Source organism: Leptodactylus fuscus, chromosome 1, assembly GCF_031893055.1.
Source record: "Leptodactylus fuscus isolate aLepFus1 chromosome 1, aLepFus1.hap2, whole genome shotgun sequence".
Taxonomy (NCBI): Eukaryota; Metazoa; Chordata; class Amphibia; order Anura; family Leptodactylidae; genus Leptodactylus; species Leptodactylus fuscus.
In genome coordinates, this window is record NC_134265.1 from 247,063,776 (window position 1) to 247,089,011 (window position 25,236).

At 37.5% G+C, this 25,236-nt stretch overlaps 1 protein-coding gene across 1 annotated transcript in view; it reads left to right on the forward strand.

Moving 5' to 3' along the window:
- The window catches only part of GRID2 (glutamate ionotropic receptor delta type subunit 2), a 952,324-nt gene that overhangs the window by 553,102 nt on the left and 373,986 nt on the right, over positions 1–25,236 (forward strand). Inside the window, exon 7 of the mRNA XM_075285407.1 lies at positions 9,646–9,807. Coding sequence (XP_075141508.1) covers positions 9,646–9,807 — 162 coding nt within the window. The remainder of the gene's footprint in view (positions 1–9,645; positions 9,808–25,236) is intronic.

Genomic DNA, 25,236 nt, shown 5'->3' on the forward strand with positions numbered 1-25,236 from the left:
TATATATATATATATATATATATATATATATATATATATATATATATATATATATATGTTTTTTACTGTTTATTTACATTATGTTCTGTTCTCCATCTATTTTGCATCTAACACTCCATTTCTATGTGTATATATATGCCTACCTTCAGAAATTGTGTTATACCATCCTGATGAAAAGACCTCTATAGAGTCTTGAAAGCTCGAAATATGTAATCAAAGAAACTTTTTAAGTTAGCCATTAAAAAAGGTATCAACTACTGAGGACTTCTCTCAAAAAATTTCTTTCATTAGTTATAAATGAACAATTATATTCAACCTTATTAATTAGTTAATGTATTTTAACCACTTCCGGACCACCCATTGGGTATGTATGTCCAGAATGTAGCTGCCTTGTTTGGACAGGATGTACCGATACGTTTAAGCAGAACTCGTGCAGCTGCTAAAACTGGGAGTCAGCTGTAACTTCAGCCAGAGCGCGCAATGAGCACTGTATACACAGCTATGGGTGCCATGATTTTGCCGCCTTCTGACCTGGCAGCCATGTGATCCACCGGGCTCAGCGTCTTACAAGAACTGCTGGGTCCTACAGGACCAGATTAGCTCTGTAAGCTGTATAAACTAATGAGCAGGAGGATGTTTTCTTCCTGCAACTGGGGCTAAATGTACCAGCCCCAGTTACAGGGAAAATCAGTCTCCAACACAAAAGAAACAGTGATCAGATGTCCCCAGATGTCTATTATGACCTTATGGGGACACAATGTAAAAAAAATAAAAATAATTAATAGAAAAGTTAAAGAAGTAAATAAAATAATTAAAAAATAAATAAAATAATACACTAATAAAACAATGTTATTAAAGTTTATAACCCCACCCCTGACGACACCATACAAAATAAAAATTACTGTAACGGAGAGGAGAAACTGTTTTATATAGTTTTCCAGTAGCACTTTGTATTATTAAATTTAAAAAAAAAAAAAAAAAAAGTGAAAAACAGACACGATTTCCCTTCTATTTTGTTTATGTTTTCCCGGATTAAAAAAAAAAATTAAAACACATGCAAAGACACAGAAATTAGTTTAATAACACTTATGAGAAAAATGTTACAGCCCTCAAAACTGCACATACAATAGAACCCTAAAATGTGTCTGGTCTGGAAGAGAGGTAAAGGATCTGGTATGGAAGTGGTTAAATTGTTCTACCTGCCTCACTATCAAGCCTAGAGATACAGATGGATAGATATGTATGTGTATATACAGTAGTATGTTGATTGTGTAATAACTAGAGATGAGCAAACAGTGAAATATTTGAGATTCAATATTTGTTTCGAGTAGAGCCTCAATATTCGACTACTCGATTGAATATCGAATCCCATTATAGTCTATAGGAAAAAAATGCTCTTTTCAGGAGAAACCACTATTCGACTAAAGGAGAGTCACGAAGTCCACGAGTAGCAGGAGGAGAGTGTTTAGGAGGAGCGCTGTGCAGTTGCGCTGATAAAAAGTCAGCTCCCTCATAACAGCAAGCTGCTAGCTCTCCTGACTAGCAAGGACGAGCCTGCTGCAGAACCAGCGTTGATTTGCCGCAGGCTCGTCCTTGCTAGTCAGGAGACAGCTTGCTGAGTAGAGATGAGCGAATAGGTATTCGATTGAATACTACGATATTCGAAATATTCATACTCGATCGAATACTACTAGCTATTTGCAGTAAATATTCGATTCAGAGCCAGCGTTGATTGGCTGGTTCTGCAGCAGGCTTGTCCTTGCTAGTCAGGAGAGCTGGCAGCTTGCTGTTACAAGGGAGCTGACTTTTTCTCATAGGAATGAATTGACCAGCGTTGATTGACAAATGTACAGCATTCGGCCAATCAACGCTGGTCCTACCGGAGCTTGTCTGTGAGGAGGCAGAGTCTAAAATCGGACCACAGCAGTCTTGATTGTGGCCCGATCTTAGACTCTGCCTCCTAACAGGACCAGCGTTGATTGGCCGAATGCTGTACATTTGTCAATCAACGCTGGTCAATTCATTCTTATGAGAAAAAGTCAGCTCGCTCGTAACAGTAAGCTGCCAGCTCTCCTGACTAGCAAGGACGAGCCTGCTGCAGAACCAGCGTTGATTTGCCGAATGCTATACACTGTATAGCATTCGGCCAATCAACTCTGGCTCTGAATCGAATATTTACTGCGAATAGCTAGTAGTATTCGATCGAGTACGAATATTTTGAATATCGTAGTATTCGATCGAATACCTACTTGCTCATCTCTAGTAATAACATTTTGCTTCATCTGGGGACAGACAGGGTGAGTACTTAGTGAGTTAGACGCTACATAGTTGCTGGCAGCTAACCTGCTGAGATTTCCATTAGTAGTGTAGTGGGTGAAATTTAAGGTGTGACTAAATTTTCAAACTACTTTTGATTTTCTGGCAGTATTTGTTTCAGTAAAGCATGTCAAAATATACTTTACTAACAAATGATGGCTCCTTTCTGTGAAATACTACATGCTGTGCTGTACCCTGCTTTACATTGTGTACAGTATACAGGCTAGTGTGTAATGAAGCATAAATGAGGATGGGGAGGGTCACTTCAAGCAGTTATTCCAGCACTATAAAACAGAAAAGTGCTTCTGGTGTCGTATGAAGAAGGAGATTCTCTTTTTTCATATGACCATTTCAAGGGCAATTCTACCTATTCTAGATTGGGAGCAGCTGCATTTAAATATATCAGGTAGTGGCGGCTCTCAATAGAGAATCACAGAGAAAATAGTCAAAAACCTTTTCACATTACTTTTATTAGATAAAAATGCTGTCAGAAAATCAGAACTTCTTTGAAAATTTTGTTACACTTTCAACTAATCCCATTGACACACTGGAGATAAAACTTGCAGTGTCCTATGCTGCAGCTTATTAAGTCATTTCTGCTGACATTTATTACATGTATAAGGACTCTCCTGAGCTCCTTACCTATTATTCCTGCTGTGATCGCTGATATTGCTGATTCTTACATTCTCCTGACTGTTACCCCCACTAATAGAGGAAGATCAGGGAAGGAGGATGTGGAGTTGCTTCAGAGCATTTTCAGAGATGTGACAAAGCCAGATCAGGGGAACCCCTGCATAGTTATTTCATAATAAATATAAGGGGGCCCCCTAGTCTTATCCACCTTCTTTCTTTAGTAGGGTTGATCCAATCTTGACTTTTCAGGATCGATTTTGAAATTCGATTTCCGATCATTTTTCATTCGAACCCAATCTCGATCCCAATTCCGATCCCAATGCAAGTCAATGGGATTTTTTTACTAATCGGAGATCGGATTTTAAAAACGATCCTATTCACTACACAGCATGGAATCTAACAATTGAAAGCTTTAATTGTTAGAATCCATGCTGTGTAGTGATTAAAAAATCCCCCGGCTACCTAAGTCCCTCCTGTTGTCTACTTACCAGCTGCCGCTACCGATCTGCGCTGTTCACGCTCCTCTTCTTTCTACTGCACATGTCTTCAGAGCACCGTATGTGCCCTCACCTCCCAGGCTAGTGTTACTGGTGCTGGGAGTAGGTGGGGCTTGTTGTGGCTTAGGAGAGTGTGGGCAAATACAGTACACACTCTCCTAAGCCACAAGCCCCGCCTTCTATCTAGGTCTGTAACAGTAACCTGAGAGCTAGGGGTGTGCACAGATGGATTCATTTTAAAGTAAGTTATGAATATTAAGCGTAGAGTATTTTATAGTCTTTTAAACCCTAGTATTTTGCTATTACAACTATAAAGTGACAGACAAGACAATTTCTGTAATTATAATAACTGGAAAACTCGTATACTGTAATTAATATCTCTGCACACATATGTGTATCAACCTATCACCACAATACATGTAATAAATATAACCTTCTATGACTCTCCCATTATAAATAGTCTATGTTGGTGAAAGTAGCTGACAAATTAGCAGAATAATTTAGTACATTGTTGTCGACTTAAAAACATAAGGCATTAGCAGAAAAAAATGTAACTACTGGATCTTAAAGTTCCAAATCATAAAACAGAATAAAAGTATAAAACAACCAGGCAATATGAATGTACCAGAAGGATGGTGTGTATTATGTTCGGGTTGAGAGAAGTATATAGTGACACCTGATCATCACCATTCTCTCTCTGCCCACCGCACTGTTCTTCCTTTTCATGAATTCTGTGCTCCTGTACCTGCCACTTGTGCTGGCCATCTAAGAAGCTGTAATCCTTGCATACTGTCTTTAGCCTATCCTGTGTACCTATGGGCAGTGTCCTCTACAGGGAGATGAATGATCAAATAGGATCTCAGCTTGCTAGCTCCTGGTAAGGTGTTTTGCTAGGTTGTCTCCATGTGAAACATGGTGCGGTAACCAATAGCCAAGGGATCTCATAATATGTGAACTAGAAGGGTTTTCCAGTAATCTCTTGCATTAGTGTCTCTGCCAATCATGATGATCTGTGAGTGGAGATGTCTCTGGTAATGTCATAGACTCTATACAAGTGAATGACCAAAGGGGTGTCATTTTGTGCAGAAGAAGGCAAAGAGAATGTAGGCGAAACCTCAGCTAGATCAAGATGAAGAAAAATTTGGATCTAAGAAGTTTGGTAAAAACACAGCTTAAATTGGTTTAAAAGTGTATAACACTTTCTTGGCTCCTAGGAGCCTATCTATCTATCTATCTATCTATCTATCTATCTATCTATCTATCTATCTCCTATCTATCTATCTATCTATCTATCTGTCTATGGGAAAAATAATAGATGGTAAGCAGCAGATACAGACTTCTAGTTGAACCATGCACTCACTGCCATTTGCTTTTACGTTTTAAGACACACTTGTGACTTTGTACTAGTTGAAAAGTGAAGAAAAACTGTTTAAAAAAAAGAAAGGAAAAAAAAAGCATAAAAATGTTCCCTGTATGGGAGAAGAATACCACACCAACTATAGAATTTGAAGAAAAATGGTGGCATGTATTCAGCATGCCTGCATGAAAAGTTAAAGAGATTGATAATTTTTTAGATTTTTTTTAAATTAGTTTGGGGAAGGTAAAAAAAGTAATATAAAAAAAGAACATTTTCAGATTAGCGCAGTCTGTAAGAATGTTTATTGGTTGAGTCAAAAAACATCCCCTTAACAAATGGAGATTTTTCAGTTTAGCAGGCAGCATCACACTGTTTATTGATTAGGAAAAAGAACCTCTTAATAAACAGATTTTTCAGATTAGAGCAAGACATGAGATTGTTCATAGAGTGAGAAAAAAAAGCATCCATAACAAAGAGATTTTTTACAGATTAGCAGGCTATTATCGGGTTAACAAAAAAAAAAAAACCTTAAGAAACAGTGATAAGTACAAGTGTGATAAGTGTTTTGTTGTTAGAACAGCAGTTTATATTTACTTAATGAAAAAAATCAAACTCTTGCTCAAAAAAACCCTCAATAAATTATTTTTCTCTGGAAGTCACTGAATAACTGATTAAAGTTCTCAATTGCAAAATAAACTGAAGAAGAAATATTTTTTACTGTTCATGTTATTCAAATAATTTTTAATCGTTTGTTAGTGGTATAGAGGGCCTTCTTTTTTATATCAGTTTTATTTTGTTCTTTATATTTTTAATATCTGGAAAAATGTAAAGGGAAGAAAGTTTTTCTAGCACCGTAACACAAATTTCAAACACAATTTTATCGTGGCTTGGAAGTTGTAAGAAATAAAGCTTACCTTATTCAGCTTACCTCTTCCAGTGCTGCTTTTGGTCCTTGACATACTGAAAGAAATGACATTTCATTTGTATTTAGGTCATTGCAGGAGTCACTCAATGTTCTTAATGGTGGTGACCAGTACACAAATGGTACATGACCAACTGGTCTCTCCAGTTATGAAGTTACACTTAATTTCAAATGCATTACTGGAAAAAGAAGGATCAGCTGTCAGATCTCTGAATTTCTAACACTGAGCTTTAAATGTCTTGCAAAGGCATAGAGGGGAATTGATCAAACCACTCTATCTATGCCAGTTTTATTAAGGCATCAGATACACTAGTCTTGAGAATTTTTCCCAAAGAGTTAAACAAACGATTTTAAAGGGGTTGTCCAGGATAAAGTGATAATTAACCCATAAACTAAACTCCATTCTCCCATCTAACTTCCAATTTACATCAATTAAAAAAAAAATTATTACCCATTTACATCAACTAAAAAAAAAATAATTACATATGTACCTAAAGCAGTCATATGACCTCTCCAGGGACACTTTCTGATAATCTGGTGATGTTCCATTTTACCACTTCTGAAACAGAACCTCACCATCACTCTTCCCCCTCCCCTATCCCCTGCACTACTTACTAAGCCTTTCTGTGTCCAGGGAATGACTCCTCCCCCTCTTCCTGTCTTCTTGTAGTGGGTGGAATAGCTTAGATAGGGAGACAGAGAGAGTGGGAGGGGCTAGTAATGGGCAGGATCAATAGACTTAGTGAGCTAGTGAGGGTGGAAGGGGCTAGTAAATGGGCGTGATTGCTAGTCAGTGAGATTGGAAGGTGTTAAGATTAGTGACACAGGCTGGGTGGGAGGGATTAGACTAGTGAGATGCAGGGTTTTGTAATGGAGTGAGAGAGGAGGGGAGCTGAGAGAGAGGGAGTTAGTGCAGCAGCTACACAGGAAGCTGCACACAGAAGCTACAGCAAATAAACAAAGACAGAGGATGCCGCAGCAACCAGAAATCACTCCAATAATTCTAAAGATATATTTATTAACTCATCACTAACAGTAACAGACCTTTATGGGGAAAAAAAAAAATATATATATTTTCTGCCTGGAAAACCCTTTTAACTGTCCACAGCCACAACTAGATCAAAGTATAAAAAAAAGCTCTTAAACCCATGCTCTTTCGGATAACAGTTATCCTTATTGTATCTTTTAACTCTAGGACCAAGCAGGGGATTTAGAGTTCTCTACCAAAAATAATATTTTAACTCTATAATTTTGGACCTATTTGCTGTAGGTTATGAAATAGTGTACACAGGTGGAAAATGCATTTTAAACTATATTTATTATTATTGTTGGTTTTTTTTAATACTATGCTTTATTCAGCCATGAAACTTTTATTAGCAGACTTTTAGCAATTATAGAGATTTACTTAGAAATGATATTTTCAATAGTTCCATGCTCTGTTCTGTACATGCAGTTTTGTGTTGCACGCTACAAAATTCCTTACAATATAATTACTGTTTATTTCTATTTAGCCACAGGCTATTTGGCTTCCGATTATAAATATAAACAAGTGAAATAGTTGCGCTAGATCACTCACCTGTACAGTGGTAGTCAGCAGAATTTACATTACTTCTGTGAATGCCTTCATGTTTGAGAAAGCTTGCATAACAGAATGAAAGGGTCAATTATTCCCAGATGTACTGCAAATAAAGAGAGATGTGGAGCAGAACACTTCATAATTAATAGTCTATCTCTTAAACAATGAAAGGTTTAATGAACCCACTTATTCTTATAGTACATTAAATAGGCTACTTCATTCCTGGGGAGAGATGTAATAGTTATAAATCAGTTCGACACGTTCTTTCAAAAAGTCATATACCTATAAATGTCATTGAAAGAGTAAAGGTGACAGGGTGCTTTCATTTACATACATAAAGCAAAAAAGTCAGAAAACTAACATTCAAAGTCCTGAACATACCAGAGATCGAATAAAGTCACTGTGCCAGAGTGTTACATATTTTACATCTCACAATATCACATCACATCCAATTTTCCAGGAATAAAATCTGAAATGGCAATGTCACCTGGATTTATCTCATATTAATGTCATCTCTTGATTCCTCTAGAATGTATTTAACTTTTGTAAGAGTGGAACAAGTCAATTTCCTAATTCTCTTAAAAGGAAGTTGTCACTGACAGATCCCCATTAGTAAGGGCATTTATGGCATAGCTTGAATGGTGTGGGTATGATATATGTTCCATATACATTACTATATACAGAGCACCCTACCAAGATGGCTCTGTGCACACAATTTATACATACTGTCAATCATATGCATGTTAATGTATGTACTATACACATATAGAACATAGGTCATTTTGGGCATACTAAGTATGAATAAGCAAAACCCACCTATTTGTCTTCCAGTTTAATGCATATTATTTTGTATATTTGGTAAGTTGGGTATCAATGGTGGGTGTATATTGTTTCCTCTGTATTCTCTGTGGCAGTTTACTTTTATATATCTTGTTTTGTGCATACAAACTCTTACAATAAATATATATGTCCATATAGAAACATTCACCTATCACTGAATTGTATTGTGAAAAAAAAAATCTGTATGTTAACTCATACCTTTATCTCAATGAGAACTGTTTGGCCCTCCGGCGCTCTGCTGGCCAGGCAGATAAATATTAGCTATTATAAATAACTTCAATGGAAGTAAATGGTTGTTTGCAACCAATTAATGTAAAGTAAAGAGTGATGTTCCAGACACACACATGGTACAGGTTATGGTCAATAGGCAAAGTTGGCAATGGTGGAGACACTGCAAAATAATGGAATGTTGGCAGACTAAGGCTAGGTTCACATCTGTGCCTGTATTCTGTTTCCATACTTGAGCCCCCTTAAAAATTTTGGAGATAAACAGGAATTTTCTCTCTGCATTTTTCCTAATTTTTCTGGCAGAAACTGAGCAAACTCCATTAAAGTCTATGAGGTCCACAGGTTTCTGCAGGTAAACATTTTTTAAGTAGGTTAGCTTTCCGTTTTTGGGATCCTCAAGCAGACCCGAAGAATGGATAGCTGAACACTAGTGAACCTAGCATTAGATAATAATGTAAATACATCCACTAAAGTATGCATTTTACACAAATAATTATTACCATCTTTATATGGACTATGCAGAAGACTCTGTTTACCTTGTAGCAGTTATAATAAACGTTAAACTGGTTTTGTAATGGTTTCTGGTTACTGGTTTCTCTTTATCACTAGGATATGCCATCCCTTTAGAACCAATAGGGGTCTGACCGCTTGAACTTTTACTGATCCGGGCCATGCTGCAACTCCGTTACTGTTTTTTCCTACCAATTGGCACTCCCAGGCTACCTGCTGTGTACCCCCAGGATACCTTCTCAACATAGAAATGAATAGAAAAGTGTACACAAATGAATATTAATAGGTCCATGAAAGACATGCAATAACTATGTCTCGTTATCTATTAATATTAGATTTTGCTCATAGACAATCTTTCATAATAAAAGCATGGTTGAAATATTAAATGTACTTTATATCTATAGAGATATAGAGCACAATATATCAGACTCACAAGCAGCAGGTGGAACACTAACAAGATAATCTGTCTGGGGAAACATGTCATTTGTTGTTGTTTGGAAGCAACATCTTCTCTTTTATAACAATTATGAAGGTCAATAGAAAATGAAGCCGTTAGCACAGCATGGTGAATGAACCCTCCATCATAAATGACAAAGCTTCATGTGACTAATTCAGAAAGAAACATTGTACGATCTATCAGATGAGAAATGTAGTTGCAGGACAATGAGTTCATAAGTAGCCGAAGCAACTGTGTTATGATTTTTACTTAGGTCTGTCAGCTCTCTTCAAAAACTGAGACCAATGATCGATATCTAATCCTTTACAGATCACCAACCTGTATATATATGACACAGTGCTCTTGCTGGCTAATGCTTTTCACAAGAAGCTGGAAGATCGAAAGTGGCATAGCATGGCCAGCCTCACCTGCATCAAGAAGAACTCAAAACCTTGGCAAGGAGGTCGATCTATGTTGGAAACTGTCAAAAAGGTAACTTTTACTCCATCTTTCATCTTCATTATTTTCCAATGAGAGGAAAAAATGATGCTGGCTAAGGTACCTAATTTTAAATGCACATTACTCTTACTAATAGCTGCGCCTGTCAGGAGAACCAAAAGATTAGTTTAGATGACAAATTTCCCAACTTACATTCTTCCACTGAAGTTTGACTCTTTGATGCAAAGTTTAGCTTTTTTAAAAGAAAAAAAAAAACACAAAGAAGATATTTAAGATATATCCATGTCTTCTACCAATTTATTTGATATCTATGTATCAGATTATCTATCTATCTATCTATCTATCTATCTATCTATCTATCTATCTATCTATCTATTGTCCTTTCTTTCTTTCTTTCTTTCTTTCTTTCTTTCTTTCTTTCTTTCTTTCTTTCTTTCTTTCTTTCTTTCTTCCTTCCTTCCTTCCTTCCTTCCATCTAACACAGGGGTAGGCAACCTTCGATACTCCAGTCGTTGCAAAACTACCACTCCCAACATGCTCCACTCACTTCCACGGGTGTTCCAAGACCAATAGAGCAAGTATGCATGCTGTAAGTTGTAGTTTTACAACAGCTGCCATGCTGAAGGTTGCGTACCCCTGGTCTAACATATAAAAATACCATATATAGTACTTCCTAACAAAGTTAAAGATATGGGCAACTGCAAATCCCATTGTGATTTCAATAGAAATTAGCTGAACAACTGTAGACCTGGAGACTTAGGCTTTGATCTTCTAAACAGATTATATACATACATTTGCATTACATTTGTATATGTATTAATAAAATTCATACATAAATATGATATAGCAGATTTATAGAGGGTCTGTCAGCTCTTTTAGCCCCATCAAATAACTTATGACCATTGGAAGGGCCCTTACCAACATGTATACAGATATTTTAGTGGGCATGCTCCCCATCTTTGTTACATAGTAGATGAGGTTGGATGAAGAGATCAGTCCATCAAGTCCAACCTACAACCATACAGTCCCCTACATTGTTGATCCAAAGGAAGGCAAAAAAAACAAAAAAACATGAAGCTTATGCCATAAGCCTCATGTTTTGTTTTTGTTTTTTTGTCTTCCTTTTGTTGCTGAGAAAATACATTTTAATCAATTTTGCCAATTAGGCACTAAGTACAACAAGGGCAGTCCAAGTCATGGCAAGTGACCTAGTTGTGAGCCTTGGCTAACATCTTCCTTTGTGCCCATGATCATGCACCATTACTTGTAGACCCAGAATATGCGCAGCCCTCTTTAAGCTGTGAGCAATGATCTCATGATGTAGGCAATACACTTAGCACAAACAGTGCAGGTGCAAAATTTAGTTTGGCAGTGCCATTAGAAAGGGTGCCACTGTCAATCACAGCACAGGGAGAGCTGTTGGTCAGGGTTACCAAACAGACCCGAAGCACTATCTAGATAAGAGACAGCCATTATACTACTGGTAGCCTAATTAACATAATGAAGTAATGTTGATTTTCTGTTTGTACTATGTGATCTCCTTGGTGGAGACATTGTAATGACCTGTGTACTCAAGGGAAAAATTAACATCACTCCCTAGGGCATCCAGGCTGTGAACATATAGCATAGAGATGGGGAAGCACAATATTGTAGTATGCTGGTGGCTAACTATTGTAAATGAGCTGGATACCATTTGTAATAAAGTCTGAGTTAATTTTTAGATATATTTTCTCAAAGACTTCAGGTTTGTTGTCCTAAATGATGGATTTTTTTTCAGAATACTTAAAAAGCCAACCATTCAGTACAATAGACTCAATACCACTGGCATCTAGAGGCACTTACTTATCATAACTTTGCATGTACTTGTAATGCAGCAGTAGGATACCGTACTAACTGAGAAAAATAGTGTTCAGTAAATATACTTTTGATGCCACCTGGCATTGTATAGTCAGCATATTGCTAGCATATGTATAAGCTACCAGTTAACAGTAACTGTATAATGAATCTAATTTCTTTGGAATTGCCTATTGAATCTCAATTAACCAATAATTAACTGCTTTTAAGCTTTAGTTCATTTCTATAACTTTTCATTAGTTGCTAACTACCCACAAGAAATTGTATCGTCTTGTCTAATTACAGTAGTTGGGTTCTGACCTTAATTCATTGCTTGCTATCACCTTTCTAATTGCTCACTAAGTACAATGGTTTTCTCTCTGGTAAATGAATGAAAAATTACATTTCACCATGTCATTTCCCAAAGCTGGCTATTATTTAAGTATTAGGTGCTTTGTATTAGGTACTTACTAAAATAATCCTACTACCATATTATACTAGATGTAAAAAGAATGAGCGAGAGTCACGTGGAGCACTTGGCCATGAATCTTTTATTGTAACTAAATGTTGCCATATCCTTAGTTGCAATTCCATTCACTTACATTAGTGAAGGAGTCACAGGGCGTCAGAGCTTTTTTTGGGTCACATGAAAGAAATCATGGCTAAAGTTGTTGTGTGGCCATAGCCTTAGAAGATGAAAAATACTAAACTTTATGTAAATGAATACTCCCAAACACTTACAAAGTAATTGGTCTCAGCTCCTCCCCTATACGGAACACAAAGTGTTAATTAAAATGGGGGGTAAAAACGAGTCGTGCCCCTCATCTAGTCTCCTGCTTCTGCTAGAAATACTGTCTAGATATTGTAGCTCTATAAATGACTAAAAGAGTTTCCGAGATTTAAAAAAAAAAACACATAGCTGCTGTCTTCTAAAAATAGTACCAAAAAAACTATCCACAGTTTATGTTGTTGCATTTCACTTTAAAGCTAAGGTCCCACAGCAGTAAAAAAGCGCTGTGGGAAAAACCGCAGCTGCAACACATCGGGGTTCTTCCAGCAGCACTTTAAACAGACAGTTTGCAGAGTTTTCCTCTGTGGACTTTCCATTATGATTATACTTATGAGGAAACCAATGGCATTTCCGTAGGTATAATTGAGATGCTGCGATTTCCGGTTTTGGAAATCACGGCGAGTCCGAATGTCAGTTTTTGCCACAAAGAATCCCATCCACTTTGCCAGTGCTGTAAAATGTCGTGATTTTTTCCAGCAGTGTTTCCGCCAAGGGAAAATCACATTGTTTCCCTCCTGTGGGGCCCCAACCTAAAGGAGCTAAGGTATAATAGCAAACACAATGCATGGTCAAGTATGATGTACTTTTTGGAAAAAAATAGCCATGCTTTTCCAAAACTAGAGAAGATATTTTAGTGTAATATCGTAGACATAGACACAATTAAGGAACCTGAATATAGTGGTAATGCTTTTCAATAGAGTTATACATACCACTACCACTCTATAAAACTGAGTCTGCATTAAAAGTGCAGTGCAGTGCAATTAAAAATTGCAAAAAAGTCACAGCACGCATGAATGTTTTACTTACTGGACTAAGTTTTTCCCTAGAAACACTTTTTTCTAATCCTGATAGCAGAGTTTACATAAAATTATGTAGGACTTTATATGGTAGATAGAGATGAGCGAACACTGTTCGGATCAGCCTATCCGAACAGCAGGCTCCCATAGAAATGAATGGAAGCACCTGGCATGCAGACTTTGCCGGTGGCCGCTTAACCCCCCGCGTGCCGGCCGCTTCCATTCATTTCTATGGGAGCGTGCTGTGAGCGTGCTGTTCGGAACGGCTGTTCCGAACAGTGTTCGCTCATCTCTAATGGTAGACAATGCAGTACTTTTCATCGAAGTATCATTTATCTCTTCAAGTAGCAAGTACCAAAACAACATTTTTTTCATGTATTGTAATGCTTTTTGGATTGGTGCTTCAAATTAAGAAGGGACCTTCTTCAGAACCGAACCCAACCTCTTGTCAATAAGTGATCTCATGTCTGTAGATTGAAACTTATTGCTCCTTAAGTCTCCTGGAGCACTTATAAAATCCCATAACAAACTGCTTTCCAAGCCTCAGATACATTATTTCTAAAACTTTTCATGAATTGCTAACAACCGCAATGAATTGTATTCTCTTGTCTCATTAGTTGCTTCTAGGTCTCTATTAATTGCTTACTATCTCCCAGTTCATTGTTCTCTAAGTACAGGAATTGTTTTCCACCTAATGAATGAATGAGTAAGACACTAAAACAAATGCAAATGACAATAGCTTCACACAACACTCTATATAGTTTTGTTCTAATTTGATAAATGTTCATGTGATGCTAATATGTGAACTAGATATTCCAGAGGATAAGAATAAAATAGAAAAACAAGAAATGAAAGAGAATATTTAAGTGTACATAAGAATTTGTTTAGAAATACAAACATGATATGTGTATCTATTTATTAGCAATTTACACTCTAGATATCAATTTAAAAAAAAACTCTTGAACTGAATCTGACTAAATGTGATCGTACATTTAAAGGGATTGTCCCAGCTCAAGGATCCTATCTATACTGGTAGCTTATGTAACTTGAAGACGTTTCCTAAATATATTGCTTCAGAAATTCTGCTATGTTTGACTGGTATGTAAATTTATTCCTCCCATTGTTTACCCTATAACCACGGACCTCTAGGACAAGTGATGTCACTTACTTGCTGTTCTTGCTGGCAGGACAATCGTTCAGATAATTGCACTTTGCTGATAAAGCCAAGTCTGTTATCTCTCTATGTAAACACACAGATAACATTGAGTCCATTCTATACAAGCATCTGCATTTTATCTGCATAAGTGTTCTGTGTCCCATTCAGCAAGAGGGAGGAGGTGGGAGAGAAATACAGGAAGTGAGAAGAAGACACTGCAGGCAAAGCTTATGAAACACTGAGATTGGAAAACCCCTTTAAGATATGTAGTTCATTTAGACAACAATTATTTTTTTTTAGTACATCATAATGAGGAAAGGAGAATGAAAAAGGACTTATTGTGTTCAGCTGACCGGTATAAGCAATGTATCTATGAAACTTCTACAATCTGTAGACAGTGCACAGGTCTCGTGGTCATATCCACTGGCAATCTAGAAAGAAAATTTAGACAATTACAGAAAATGGTTAAAACTCAGCAAAATTTGTAATTTATATTTACAAAAATTGCAAGTTTAAATTATTTACAATATTAAAATATGTTTAAGTACATGGAAAACCCTTTTAATATAGATCATTTAATGTGGATTTTATAAAAAATATTTTTATTATTGTTAAATACCACTTTTTTAATAGGGGAGGAGAATATCTCTACCAGGTTTCACTGGTAGTGACTTATCTCGTTCAGGAGCAAAGTGCATGGTATATTGAATTACAATATACCTAATAATTCTTTTCTTTGACATCTAGCATCAGTGAGGAATATGTAGACTTCCTAACACAGTCCTTGGTTAGCTGGCCATTCAGAAATCAGCATGTTTGGCCAACATTTATCTAATGTCCACCTTAAAGGGATTCTATCATTAGAATCCCATTTTTTTTCTCCCTAACATGTAGGAATAGCCTTAAGAAAGGCTATTCTTCTCCTATCTTTGGAAGTCTTCTCCACGCAGCCATTTGGTAGATATCCCAGTTTTCTTCGGTATGCAAATTGGTTTTCTCACAGCACAGAGGGCGGTCCCCTGCACTCAAACAGCACTGGGGGTGCAGTAAGAAGACACAGCGAAGAGGCATTCCAGAAGTAGATGAGGCGGCGCTGGAGATTTCTCAAGCAGCATTGGGGGCGCCCTCAGTGCTTTTTGAGTGCTGGGTAACACCCCCAGTGCTAGAGAGAAAAATAATTTGCATACTGCAGAAAACCAGGAATATCACTGAAATGGCGGTGCAGAGAAGACTTTTAAAGGTAGGAGAAGAGTAGCCTTTCTTAAGGCTATTCCTACATGTTAGGGAGAAAAAATGGGATTCTAACGATAGAATCCCTTTAACAATGTAGAGCTTATTTCACAGTTTACTGGTTTCTAGTTGAAACACTCAATAAACCTGTTCACATACATAAAGTCTAACAATCTTGCTGAACTCCAATAATGCAGTGGGAAGGTTAGCTATTAAAAATCAATGTTATGGTACAATTCCTAGTAAAAAGATTTTTTCTTCAAGAAAGTAAATAACAGAAATAAAGTGTCAGGATTCAGTTTGATGAGTTGTGCTGTAATTTGATTCATTTCTACTAGAAGCTGTGGGTTTGCTGTTAAACTTACCCTTAATTTCTTGATACAGATGTATCTCATGTATCTCATGATGTATATCATCTGCAAGGTAAAGTTAGTGCAGAAAGCCGTACATGTATGTCATTCTGTCCATTCTGGAACACTAATTGTGTAACCGCACAACCGCAGTGAAAGTTCAACTTTAATTGATAATTTTAAGAAAAATTAGTAAAACAATAAAAAAGGTATACATATTGGGCATCACCATATACATACTGACCCGTGTCATAAAATTAACATGATATATCTGTTCCACTGTCAGCAGCACAAAATTTATAGTGCAAAACGTAATAATTAGAGATGAGTGAACACTAAAATGTCCGGGGTTCGAAATTCGATTCGAACAGCCGCACACTGTTTGGCTGTTCGAATGGATTTCGAACCCCATTATAGTCTATGGGGGGAAATGCTCGTTTCAGGGGTACACAAAATTCGATAAAATTATACTTACCAAGTCCATGAATGACGGTCGGGCTGGATTCCCCTTGAAGTCTTCTCCCGGCGCAGCGCCCCCGTGGCGTCTTCGAACCTTAAACTTCGAACAGCTAGTAGTGTTCGATCGAGTACGAGTATTTTGAATACCGTAGTATTCGATTGAACACCTACTCGGTCGAACACTACTTGCTCATCTCTAATAATAATGCAATTGCAGGTTTTTTCCCTTTATATAAAATACAAAAAAAATATCTAAAGTTAATGAGTAAAGTTACATATACCACAATGGTGCCACTGAAATTTACAATTCATACCTCAAAAAAACAAGCCTTCAATCAGCTATATTGATAAAGAAATATAGAAGTTACAGCTCTATGGAAGCAATGGTGACAATGACAAACATTTGTAATGAGCTTTTCTCACACACAGGACTCAAAGCACAGGGAAAGTTGTATTGCAGGGGAGTCAGTGGCTGCCATACAAGCAATCATCCCCAACACCCACAGTGTTCATAAGATTTTTTACTAGTGTATTTTTGACATGTGGAAGGAACTCATGCAAGTACAGGGAAAATATACAAACTCTATGCAGATGTTGCCCTTGGTTAGATTCAAATGAAGGACCCCAGTACTACAAGACAATAGTGCTAACCACTGAGCCACGGTGCTGAAAAACACAAAAAAGAAATGGCAGGTCATTGAGGTCCAAATAGGCCTGGTCCATAACGTGTGTATGTGGTGGTATTATTTTTTTTTGCAGTGCATTCAGGGCATTGTTTAAATGTGTGTACTCTGATGAGCAAAAGGGTAACAATTTTTGAGCTTTAAACTTTCATTGCATTGTTACTGTTTTGCTCCTAAAAATCTAAATTTGAATCTTTATTATTTTGTTAATATTCTGTAAATCCACTTTTGGTTTTCAATATTGTATGAATCCCAAGTCTCTTCTACACATTCCCAATGCAGGTGCATACTGGTCGACTCACTTGGATACAGCTTTTTCTTCAACTCTACATACAAGTGTTTGATGGGTTGAGGCCTGTGGGGCCAATCCAGCACCTCCACTATCATTTAACCAGTTCTTTGCTAATCTCAACATATGCTTTAGGTTGTTGTCCTGCCGGAACACTATGTGGTCCTTTTCATTCCCATACTACTCAAGTGTACAAAGTAACTCATCTTGTAGGACACTCACATATAGCTCAGCATTGATGCTACCATTGATCCTGGTCAAGTATCCAATGCCTTTAGCTGTGAAACAACCACATATCATTAGTGTTCCTCCACAAAACTTGACAGTTCCTTCAATTTTTCAATCCTGTACCAACCTTTTCCCTACCCTGTTTCCCTGAAAATAAGACATCCCCCAAAAGTAAGCCATGGGGGAGGTTTTGTTAAATTGCCTAATATAAGGCACCCCCCGAAAATAAGACATCCCCAAAAACACTGCAGCCGGCAGAACACTGTGCACGATGTTCCGTGTGCACAGGTATGCCGGCTGCTGCCTCTGCTGTGATACCACTGTTCCTGCTGCTGTAAGATGAGCTGGGAAAGCATCGTATGCTGCGGGGAGTCCACTCTCCCAGCTCATCCCACAGCAGCCGGAACAGTGGTATCACAGCAGAGGAGGCAGCCAGCTTTCCTGTGCACACGGAGCATAGCGTTCAGCCGGCTGCAATGCCCACTAAGTGAGGCTCTCCGGCACAACCGCCGGAAGCCTCGCTAATCTCTACTATGCCCCGCCAACCATTTCCACCACCGTGACCAACAGCAGCACCAGCACTGCTATGAAGATGGGGAAGGTAACTAGCATACCTCCCACCCACCACCTGTTGCACCACCTACAACCGGCAGTCATGCCGGCACTCCGTTAAGGAAGCACCGGCATGACTGCCGATTGTCCCCCACTCCATAAGACATCCCCCGAAAATAAGACAGGTCATATATTTTGGAAGAGAATTTAATATAAGACACTGTCTTATTTTCGGGGAAACTGTAGTTTTTCCCAGACCCATCAGAGCCAAGTCTATTGACTTTGGCCTCATCACTCTAAATCACCTATTTCCAATTTTCTACTGTCCACTTTTACTTATTTTGCAAACTTGAGCTGACCCTTTGGCAGTTTGGCAAATTTCTTGTCTGAGAGACTGCTATCGATGAGCTAGATGATGCTGATCCTCAATTTGAACCAGTGACTTTTCACTTGGGAATCAACCTAATAACACATTGAGCTATTATGAATTGGGAGAACAGGATGTAATTTGTAGTATACGAGAAGAAAAAGATTTTATCACCACCAGGAGCAAAACAGTAACAATGCCATTACATGACAAGAATCTGCATAACTAATCATATGCTAAATAGTTGCAAGTCAAATTTATGTATGAGATATCCAAGACTATAGTCTATAAAATGATGGTAGTCTCATATTCCAGGCTGTAGTGGATGGTGAGATATGGAGCCTGAAAGTCAAACGTTCTAAACATTGTTACCCTTTTGCTCATCAGATAATTTAGATTTAGATAATGGTCCCTTATATATGTCAGATAACTCATCCTCCCTGCTGATTCTCTGACTCTCATGATTGACTTCAGTCTACTCTGTGAGCCTGCAGTTAGAGTAGAGCTGAGTTACTGACATTTATAGAAGTAGAAGCGGGGTAGACTAGGGAACAAAACTTTCAAAAGACTTCCACCCCCTCCTATGCTCTGCATATTGGGACAGCAGGGACCAAATATCAAATATACAGCAGAGATCAAATATACAGTATGCATGTTTATAAAAATGTTGTATCACCACATCAAGTGGATAACCAAGATGACTAATGTGAGTTATGGAAACAATTTTCCTTATTTTTTGCTGGTCTATTTCTACTACTTGTTGGACTACACTGAATCTATTCTAGAGTGCCAGGCTCTACTCAATTAATCCAAAAGCCACAGTTACAGTTACAGCTAACAGCTACAGCTAACACCCACTCCCAGTGCTGTCACAAAGGGGTTAAAGGGCTGTAACATCACAGCGCTGGCTGGTGGCTGATTGGCTGCATGCATGGCATTGTGAGTGATCCCATGTTCCCAGAGTTCCTTGCCCCATGTTCTGACATGTAGCAGTCATTTTTAGAAAAAATGTGATTCGTTACCACAAAGCGTGAGGAAGTCCGGATTCGATGCAAATCTAATATTTCCTTAAATTTGGATTGAATTCCACTTCAGCAACTTTGATTTGCTCATCTCTAATTGGGACCGAAAATAAGGCAGCTCTGAAAACTGCCATAAATACTTCATACTTCTAGATCTACTGAATAAGAATTAATAGCACCAAAAACTTTATATAAATGTTTAAGTAACCAGCTTATTTTACAGAAAAAAAATAAATAGGCACACTTTGTTATCACACCGTTGCAGCTTTGCAAATCGCAGCATGGCAATTATATCTACGGAAACGCCGGCGACTTTCTTGTACATATAATGTTAAGAGAAAGTCCGCCACAGTTCTTTCCGCAGCACTTTAGCGCTGCGATTACGGCCTGTGGGGGCCTTAGCCTTAAGGTTTTAGTTGGTTTGATTGTGGTCTTCTATTAATGCAATGCTGTACTGTGGTTTCTAATATCTCAATTTCTTGCTTTTTCCCTTTGAAACACAATAAAAATGTATTCAAAAGAAAAGACCTTCCATTAAATTGTAGAAAGATTGTTTAAAAATAAAGTAGTTTGGCAAGACTGAACATCTCTAAACTAGAAACTATTCTCTGTTTCCACTATCTCTACCACCTTATACTCATTAAACTATAACAACTGACAAGATGCAATTCTTTGTTTGCCTCTGGCTTAGAAGAAACTGCATTTATAGTAGAGATACGCTCAACCCCCAAGGTTTAGGATTTTAGTTCTGTTGTGTTGATTTCACACTAGTGTAAAAGTTTAATGTCTTTTGTAGAGATTGAAATGAGATAAAAGAATTTCTGCATCATGTCAGAACAGTTCAGTCAGGTAATAAGGTAATATAATGTAAAGAAGGAAGTGGTAGAGGAATAAAGGAAGAGTTGCGCACCAACTGCCAAATCCTTAACTTTGCGTGTTCGTCCTGGTCCTGGAACCTTCCTCTAAGGACTAGGGGAGAACCCTCTATTTCCAAATAGGATGTTGGTCAGTACGAGGGGCAGAGAAGCTATACCCTCCATGGTTATTTTTATAGTGTAAAGAGGAACATACAAAGATGTAAAGACTAAAAGAAAATCTAGATACTGAGAAAGAGTCTTTTGATGCAATGTTGAGTATAATTTCATTTAGTCCCTTAAAGAGGATCTTTTACCACCTAAACAAGTCCAGCTCTTTACATCAATGAATAACTGCAACTCCACTGATTCTGGAAAAGTTGTAATTTTTCTGTAGCACCCACCATCTAGGAGCAACCAATGCTGTTAGTTTTTGTGCCTGATTTGCTATTTAAGCTCTGTACTGTCAAGAGGGAGGTGTAAGGTAGAAACAGGTAAAGGGTGTGATTCTGAGCTATGAATCATGCCCCCTGCCCCCACTTCTTCCGGCGGTGGCTTCAATTACTAGACCTCGGGCCTTGGGCAAAGCATGCCCACAGGCCACGAGAAAATAGCCGCTTGCACAGTATTGTATGCGACCATTTTCTCGTGGCCTGTGGGCATGCGCAGTCTGCTCTGCCCAAGGCCTGAGGCCTAGAAGTTACAAGCCATCGCCGGAACCGTACTTGATACCATGAGAAGTATGGTTGTAATTAAAGTTAGTGGAAAGAATTTATTAGAGTACATGTAACAATCAGCTCAATTCTATCTCTAATTGGAAAGCTTAATATTAGGTCATTTATATTGATTATCTGGGATCATCAAATCGTATATTTGCCCTTGGAAATCTCAATTGCATTGCTAAATTGGAACTTGTTTGTATACCATATAGTATATTTCTATATTATATAATTTCTAATCTCTTTCTTTCTTTCTTTCTTTCTTTCTTTCTTTCTTTCTTTCTTTCTTTCTTTCTTTCTTTCTTTCTCTCTCTCTTTCTCTTTCTTTCCTTTCTTTCCTCCCTCCCTTCCTTCCTTCCTTCATTTTTTTCCTTCCTTCCTTCCTTGATTCCTTCCTTGCTTCGTTTTTTCCTTCCTTCCTTCCTTCCTTGCTTCCTTCCTTCCTTCCTCCCTCCCTCATTTTTTTCTTTCTTTCTTTCTTTCTTTCTTTCTTTCTTTCTTTCTTTCTTTCTTTCTTTCTTTCTTTCTTTCTTTCTTTCTTTCTTTCTCTTTCTTTCTTTCTTTCTTTCTTTCTTTCTTTCTTTCTTTCTTTCTTTCTTTCTTTCTTTCCTTTCTTCTTCCCTCTCTCCCTCCCTCCCTCCCCTCCCTTGCTTCCTTTTTTTCTTCCTTCCTTCCTCCCTCATTTCTTTTTCTTTCTTTCTTTCTTTCTTTCTTTCTTTCTTTCTTTCTTTCTTTCTTTCTTTCTTTCTTTCTTTCTTTCCTTTCTTCTTCCCTCTCTCCCTCCCTCCCTCCCCTCCCTTGCTTCCTTTTTTTCTTCCTTCCTTCCTCCCTCATTTCTTTCTTTCTCTTTCTTTCTTTCTTTCTTTCTTTCTTTCTTTCTTTCTTTCTTTCTTTCTTTCTTTCTTTCTTTCTTTCTTTCTTTCTTTCTTTCTTTCCCTTTAAATATTTCGTTTTCAGTCCCATACTTATGCAAGCTAAGTATTGTGTATGTTTGCTAAAGCACATTATAAAATGTGACAGAAACATTTAAATCTTAATTTAAATGATATTCCAAATTAAGTGGAAAAAATATAATCCTGGCTTCTAGTATTTGCTTGCAGTAATGTGCATATCAGTTAGAATAATTATACAAATACAGATAATGTTTTATTGATGAAGGAACATAGCCTAAATATTTATTACCTAAATTAAAATTGGAAAGGCAAACAGAAGCAATTGCCAGGAACATTTTAACAAAAATTTAAACAGAATATATTTACATTATTGGCCAAATGAAAGCTGAAGAGGAGCTCTTGTTCTAATTTACACTTAATAAGATAAAGTACACTGTTAAACGTTCAACATGAAGTGAAATGGAGCTTTGATAATACATTACTGCTAGATAGATAAACATGTGCAGCATACATTTTGGGTGAGATAGAGAGATAGATATTATTATTATTATTATTATTATTATTATTATTATTATTATTATTAGTAGTAGTAGTAGTAGTAGTAGTAGTAGTAGTAGTAGTAGTAGTAGTTACTACTACTACTACTATTATTATTATCATTATTAGTAGTAGTAGTAGCAGTCGTATTATTATTATTATTATTATTATTATTATTATTATTATTATTATTATTATTATTACTTCATGTTTCCAATTTCTGTAGAAGCTTTATAGATGGGCTATAGTCTATCCAGTGATATTTGTCCTAACACTAGTGCGTGCTGTTGCCATAAGTGGAATTTTCTGCACCACTTGGGCATTGTGATCAATTGGAAGCTCTCAAAGACTCTTTTTTTAATCCTTTTTTGAAGATTCCAAGAGCTTCAACCACCACAGCCACAATTCTTGCTTTGGTGTCCCACATTGTACACAATTTAATTCCCTGATCTGTGTATTTGAACAGTTTCTTTGCTTCTTTCATTATGAAGTTTTGGTTATCTGGAGTCACATGAGCAAACAATGTTATTATTAATAACTTTATTATATAACACCAACATATTCCACAGCACTTTACAAATCAGAGGATATGTGAGCAGACAGCATTACAATGTGACAAACAATAGGAGTGAGGGCCCTGTTTGCTAGAGTTTACAATATATGGTCCAGCTATTATTTAATAAATATGGTCATAAAACTGAAGCTGAATGAGCCCATCACCAGCTGGTATATGTGAATATACAGTTACTAAGTGCATGGATGTTAGAGTATCTTCTAATTGGAGGGATCACATTGTGAGGAATAGAATAGAAAAGATAACTTAGGATAAGAAATGTTATTTTAATGTGTGGAGGTGTAGAAGAAAGTGATCAGGTTACATAACAAGCCTGCGTAAACAGATGAACAGATGTGATTTTAGGGCATGTTTGAAGCTGCTATAGTTAGGTATTAATCTAATTGTCCAAGGTAGAGCATTCCAGAGTACCCGTACAGCTCGAGAAAAGTCTTGTGGAAAGGAGTGGGATGTTGAGATAATATCAGATACAAGTCTAAAGTCATTGGCAGAATAGAGAGGATGGTTATAGTGGTAGACAGTAACGAAGGAAGAGATGTAAGGAAGTGCAGAGCTATGGATGGATTAATGTGTGATAATTTTATATTGTAGTCTGTAGTGGATGGGCAACCAGTGCAGATATTAGCACAAGGTGACACATCTGTGTACCAGTTTGACAGAAAGATGAGTTTGGCAGCTGCATACAGTACATATTGTAGTGCAGAGAGTTTAGTAAGGGGAAGCCCAATTAGCAGAGAATTGCATTAGTTAAATCAAGTGTGAATCAGAGCGAGGGTTTTTGATATTTCCACAGTGAGAGAAGGGCAGATTCTGGAGATGTTTTTGAGATGCAGGTTACAACATCTGAATAGCTGTAGTGAAGGTGAAATCCAAGTCAAATAGAGCCCCAAAATACTGATCATACGTTCATTAGTAGATTACAGGAACACAAGAAGTTCAATTTAAGATAAAGTGAAGACATGAGGTTAGAGACAGCAAAGAGACAGTCACAGGTGTTCTGTAGTAGTACAGGAGTGATGTCTCAGAAAGAGGTGTATAGTTGGTTAGGAACCCCAACAGCAAGGGGGAGAGAAAAAATTGCATCAATGAATGATACGCTAAATGAGCTGTCATAAAAATAGGAAGAAAACCAAAAGTGAGCAGTGCCCCTGAGGCCAATAGAGTAGCGCATAGTGAGGAGGAGTTGATGGTCTATGGTGTCAAATGTTGTTAAGAGATTCAGAAAAATAAGAAGTTTGTTCCCTTTAGATTTAGCAGTCAGAAGTTCTTTGAAGATTTTTGTAAGGGCAGTTTCTGCAGAGTGTACTGCACAAAAACCTGATTGTAAGGGGTCCAGAAGAGAATTAGCAGAGATAGGATTAGGCAGGAACAGACCAACTGTTTCAGGAGTTTAGAGATGAATGGGAAGGTGAGTAGTAAGGTGAGTTGTAACAGCAGGGGAAAGAGACCGAAGGAGGTGTGATGGGATAGGGTCACCTGTGCAAGTAGTAGAGTGAGAAGAAGAAAAGAGTTGAGAAACTTCTTCCTCTTATACTGGCTCAAAGACTTAGAGTTCTCAAGGAGAAGGAAGAAGATTAATTCTGCTTGGAAATTGGGTTATCTCCTGACAGGTGCCTCTACCTTTAGGATGGAGTGAAAGGTAAGGAAGCATCATTTAGGGTTATTAGAGAGAGAAGAGAGCAGTGAAGTAGGCTAGTTTGGAAAGGCAAAGTATGGAGTTATAGGCATTTTTTTCCACAGACGTTCAGCACATCTTGGGCAATGCTGAAGAAAACATGATTGATGAGTGTGCCAAGGTTGACATGCAAATGTTGCCCTTGGTCAGATTTGAAACCAGAACCCCAGAGCTGCAAAGGAACAGTGTTAACCACTGAGACACTGTGCTGGCAAGAGCCTTTGATAGTAAAGGAAAGAAGGTTACATTCCAAAATTGGTAGGCGAATGTTAGTAAATAACAAAGTCATAAGATGACCAGAACAAGGATATTGCCATTTTTGTGTGGGGGAGAATAGTTCAATAGTATACAGAAAATCAACCTATGCAGAATTCCTCTTCATGTAGCAAAATCAGATCCAAAATGCAGATATGTGGGATTGGAAGACCCGGGATCACTGGTCAGACCTCAGACT